Source organism: Limulus polyphemus, unplaced genomic scaffold, assembly GCF_000517525.1.
Source record: "Limulus polyphemus unplaced genomic scaffold, Limulus_polyphemus-2.1.2 Scaffold11271, whole genome shotgun sequence".
Taxonomy (NCBI): Eukaryota; Metazoa; Arthropoda; class Merostomata; order Xiphosura; family Limulidae; genus Limulus; species Limulus polyphemus.
In genome coordinates, this window is record NW_013676881.1 from 9,974 (window position 1) to 15,744 (window position 5,771).

General features: G+C 34.3%; 1 protein-coding gene across 1 annotated transcript in view; it reads left to right on the forward strand.

The window, feature by feature from the left end:
- Window positions 1–5,184, forward strand: part of LOC106476698 (potassium voltage-gated channel subfamily KQT member 1-like) — a gene marked incomplete at both ends in the record, with an annotated part of 10,908 nt that extends 5,724 nt beyond the window's left edge. Inside the window, 4 exons of the mRNA XM_013937332.1 lie at window positions 1,172–1,298; window positions 3,861–4,036; window positions 4,646–4,774; window positions 5,074–5,184. Coding sequence (XP_013792786.1) covers window positions 1,172–1,298; window positions 3,861–4,036; window positions 4,646–4,774; window positions 5,074–5,184 — 543 coding nt within the window. The remainder of the gene's footprint in view (window positions 1–1,171; window positions 1,299–3,860; window positions 4,037–4,645; window positions 4,775–5,073) is intronic.
- Between the last annotated feature and the right edge of the window lie 587 nt (window positions 5,185–5,771).

The window sequence follows — 5,771 nt, forward strand, 5'->3', positions numbered from 1 at the left end:
CTGCTGCCACGGCTCAGTTACTAATAGATATCCAAGACAACTGCTGCCACAGCCCAGTTACTAATAGATAACTAAGACAACTGCTGCCACAGCCCAGTTACTAATAGATATCCAATACAACTGCTGCCACAGCCCAGTTTCTAATATATATCCAAGACAACTGCTGCCACAGCCCAGTTACTAATAGATATACCAAACAACTGCTGCCACAGCCCAGTTACTAACAGATACCTAAGACAACTGCTGCCACAGCCCAGTTAACCATGTTAATAGATAACCAAGACAACTTCTGTCACTGCCCAGTTACTAATAGATATCCAAGACAACTGCTGCCACAGCCCAGTTACTAATAGATAATTAAGACAACTACTGTCACTGCCCAGTTACTAATAGATATCCAAGACAACTGCTGCCACAGCCCAGTTACTAACAGATACCTAAGACAACTGCTGCCACAGCCCAGTTACTAATAGATAACTAAGACAACTGCTGTCACTGCCCAGTTACTAATATATATATAAGACAACTTCTGTCATTGCCCAGTTACTAATAGATAACTAAGACAACTGCTGTCACTGCCCAGTTACTAATAGATAACTAAGACAAAGTGACAGCAGTTGTCTTGGATATCTATTAGTAACTGGGCGGTGGCAGCAGAGGTATCTGTTAGTAACTGGGCAGTTGTCTTGGATATCTATTAGTAACTGGGCTGTGGCAGCAGTTGTCTTGCTGTCACTGCCCTGTTACTAATAGATATCCAAGACAACTGCTGCCACAGCCCAGTTACTAATAGATAACCAAGACAACTGCTGCCACAGCCCAGTTACTAATAGATACCTAAGACAACTGCTGCCACGGCTCAGTTACTAATAGATATCCAAGACAACTGCTGCCACAGCCCAGTTACTAATAGATAACTAAGACAACTGCTGCCACAGCCCAGTTACTAATAGATATCCAAGACAACTGCTGCCACAGCCCAGTTACTAATATATATATAAGACAACTTCTGTCACTGCCCAGTTACTAATAGATATCCAAGACAACTGCTGCCACTGCCCAGTTACTAATAGATATCCAAGACAACTGCTGCCACAGCCCAGTTACTATTAGATAACTAAGACAACTCCTGTCACTGCCGATTTAATGTTTGTTTTGTTTTCTTCTCAAGGAAATTGTGATGATTGTCTGGTTTACCTTCGAGTTCTTCCTTCGACTCTGGTCCGCTGGTTGCAGATCTCGCTACCAGGGTTGGCTTGGTCGCCTTCGTTTTCTGCGTAGTCCGTTCTGTGTTATAGGTGAGTAGACGGAATAGTAAGCGTTTTGAATTAACGAAATACTCATAATGTTGTGGTAAATAATGAAACATGACGGTATATAGTTGACATGGAATTCATAGTTTGCTTGAAAATTTTTCATCTGACGTAACGCCAATGTCTCGACATAGTTGGAATTTATCATTGTGTATATTTTGACTTATTTTTCCATAGGTGACTATGTATGTTGATTGGCTTCTGATCACTGCGAGGAATTCAACCTCGGATTTTAGCGTTCTATGTCCGTAAAGTTACCACTGACTTACGTATATTGGTTTAATATAACCAATCAATGTTACATTTCCATCATTTCATGAGTCAACTGAAGCTATTCATTTACATTATACTAGTAAATTATAAATAATATAACGATTTGGTAAAACAGACTTTATAGCTTACTAACTCCCCCTATACGAAGTTTGGAGAATTACTGGGCTTACTAACTCCCCATATATGAACTTCTAATATAAGTTAAAACACTTACTAACCCTTTTTACAACTGAACTTCTAATATAAGTTAAAACACTTACTAACCCTTTTTACAGTTGAACTTCTAATATAAGTTAAAACACTTACTAACCCTTTTTACAGTTGAACTTCTGATATAAGTTAAAACACTTACTAACCCTTTTTACAGTTGAACTTCTGATGTAAGTTAAAACACTCTTACTGACCTTTTTTTACAGTTGAACTTCTGATATAAGTTAAAACACTTACTAACCCTTTTTACAGTTGAGATTCTGATATAAGTTAAAACACTTACTAGCCCTGTTTACAGTTGAACTTCTAATATAAGTTAAAACACTTACTAACCCTTTTTACAGTTGAACTTCTGATATAAGTTAAAACACTTACTAACCCTTTTTACAGTTGAACTTCTGATATAAGTTAAAACACTCTTACTAACCCACTTTATAGTTGAACTTCTAATATAAGTTAAAACACTCTTACTGACCCTTTTTACAGTTGAACTTCTGATATAAGTTAAAACACTCTTACTAACCCACTTTATAGTTGAACTTCTAATATAAGTTAAAACACTCTTACTGACCCTTTTTACAGTTGAACTTCTAACATAAGTTAAAACACTTACTAACCTTTTTTTTATAGTTGAACTTCTGATATAAGTTAAAACACTCTTACTAACCCTTTTTACAGTTAAACTTCTAACATAAGTTAAAACACTTACTAACCTTTTTTTATAGTTGAACTTCTGATATAAATTAATACACTCTTACTGACCCTTTTTACAGTTGAACTTCTAATATAAGTTAAAACACTCTTACTAACCCTTTTTACAGTTGAACTTCTGATATAAGTTAAAACACTTACTAACCTTTTTTTTACAGTTGAACTTCTAATATAAGTTAAAACACTTACTAACCCACTTTATAGTTGAACTTCTAATATAAGTTAAAACACTCTTACTAACCCTTTTTACAGTTGAACTTCTAATATAAGTTAAAACACTCTTACTAACCCTTTTTACAGTTGAACTTCTAATATAATAATCATTTCATGTCTGAAAATTCCAATGAAATGTAGAATAAAAACCAGTCATTACGTTTTGAACATAAAAGGAATATATATATATATATATATGTATATTAGTTTGTATTTTCATCAAATATTTATTATTACAAACTTTAAAACTAGGTATAAGAATCAGTCACCTCTTATGAGTGTATTTACATAGAATAAATGTAATGATTTAACACTTCAATAAATTAGGGCACGTGTTCACAGTTAGAATTCATAAAATGGGAATCACATAATTCTGAAAACTATGAGATCTGGATCATCAATAAATATATGAGAAAAAATTAAAAATGAGACTTCATGAGCGTAAGGGTTTATCATGACGGTTGTTACCGATAGAATGATGTTTCAGATATTCACTGATGCTCCAAATCGCTGATGGCATGAGGGTTTATCTTTACGGTTGTCACCGATAGAAAGACGTTTCAGGTTTTCACTGATGCTCCAGATCACTGATGGCATGAGGGTTTATCTTTACCGTTGTCACCGATAGAATGATGTTTCAGATTTTCACGGATGCTCCAGATCACTGATGGCATGAGGGTTTATCTTTACGGTTGTCACTGATAGAATGATGTTTCACATTTTCACTGATGCTCCAGATCACTGATGGCATGAGGGTTTATCTTTATGGTTGTCACCGATAGAATGATGTTTCAGATTTTCACTGATGCTCCAGATCACTGATCGCATGAGGTTTTATCTTTACGGTTGTCACCGATACAATGATGTTTCACATTTTCACTGATGCTCCAGATCACTGATGGCATGAGGTTTTATCCTTACGGTTGTCACCGATACAATGATGTTTCACATTTTCACTGATGCTCCAGATCACTGATGGCATGAGGTTTATCTTTACGGCTGTCACCGATAGAATGATGTTTCAGATTTTCACTGATGCTCCAGATCACTGATCGCATGAGGTTTTATCTTTACGGTTGTCACCGATAGAATGATGTGTTCACATTTTCACTGATGTAGTTTTTTATCTTCTACAACTAGATGTGATTGTCATCACTGCGTCTCTTGTGGTGCTGGCCGTGGGAAGTAGTGGTCAAGTGTTCGCTGCTTCTGCCTTGAGAGGGCTCCGCTTCTTCCAGATTCTGAGGATGGTGCGTATGGACAGAAGAGGAGGAACCTGGAAGTTGTTGGGTTCTGTTGTATATGCACACCGCCAGGTGAATATTTTTTACGATAAATTTTCTTTTACTGGAACATAAATATAAATAATAGATATCTTCTTCTGGTCAATACTGATTGAATCTAGTGGTTTCGCCATTGTTTATCAACGGTTAATCTTTAAATAATAAGATCATAAACTGAATTACAAGGTAATTACACAATAATGAATAACTAGCTCTACTTAAATTATATATATATATATATGAAAATAGTAAAATTTTATCTATAGGTGAAAAATCTGCACTATATATATCAATGATGAAACCAACATAAAAAAAGAAAACACAAATTTCAAAAACGAAATTAAAGTAAAATTTAAAAATTGTCTTTTATAGTTCAAAATACTCAAATGTTTATCAGAAATTTAATTAATATTCATGTTTAAAAATGATCCATCATCGATAATAAAGACACAAAACAATATTTAAAAAAAGTTTACCATTTGCGAGGAAAGTACAAGTAGTATAACTTTTGGAAATACGATTATGAGTTGTGAAAAACATTTAGAAAACTTGTCTTAATGTATACTTTATGATTCTAATCTAACGAAGTGGATTTTTTATACTATTATTCTAAAGAAAAATGTTTTTTTCTTCTCCACACAGGAACTTTTCACCACCTTGTATATTGGATTTCTAGGACTGATATTTTCGTCCTTCTTAGTATTTCTCGCTGAAAAGGATCAAAAGGACACAAACTTTCATAATTTTGCCGACGCCCTCTGGTGGGGTGTGGTTAGTATATTTGATAGCGAACAGCCTGAAATATGCTAGACATTTAAAAGTTAATATTCAAGCAATAGAAATACATAATATCTTGTTAAATATCTAAGTTTTAAATGAAATAAATTATAATTTCAAATCATGCAGCCATAATCATCCCAATAAAATATATTTAAATTCCTTACTAATTTTAAATTACTGCTACTCACGTGAGATTTAAAATGTAAATACGAGCTTTTCTATAATTATAATGTATTTATAGTTTGAGGGATCGTTTAATATTCACAGAAAATGAAACTTATATTTTTCAGATTACACTGTGTACTGTTGGATATGGTGATACGGTCCCTTCTACTTGGCCAGGAAAGCTTATAGCAGCCTTTTGTGCATTATTGGGGATCTCATTTTTCGCTCTTCCTGCGGTATGTATATTTTCCAAGTTCGTCCTTCCTGTGGTATGTATATTTCCACAGTTCGTCCTTTCTACGAAAATATACATATCGTAGAAAGGACGAACTGTGGAAATATACATACCACAGGAAGGACGAACTTGGAAAATATACATACCGCAGGAAGAGAGAAAAATTAAAATATACATATAAATTTTTCTCTCTTCCTGTGGTACGTATATTTTCACAGTTCGTCCTTCCTGTGGTATGTATATTTTCACAGTTCGTTCTTCCTACAGTATGTGTATTTCCACAATTCGTCCTTTCCACGATATGTATATTTTCACATAAGAATCAGCTTTAAGTTTTGGTGAACTGAACACGTTGGTTTTAGAACATTAATAATAAAGTGTATTGGGTTCTACGGGTCACATACAAAGCTGTATATGTTTAGTTAACATTTGATGTGCTATCCTCGAGTCTGAGTTTATTTATGTATAATAACCCTTATTTTTCAGGGATCCTCGGGTCTGGGTTTATTTAGGTGTTATTCGGGTCTAGGTTTATAATGGCTGGAGACGGCTTGAATGGGTAATGAAGAAAAACTTTAATATAAGTTT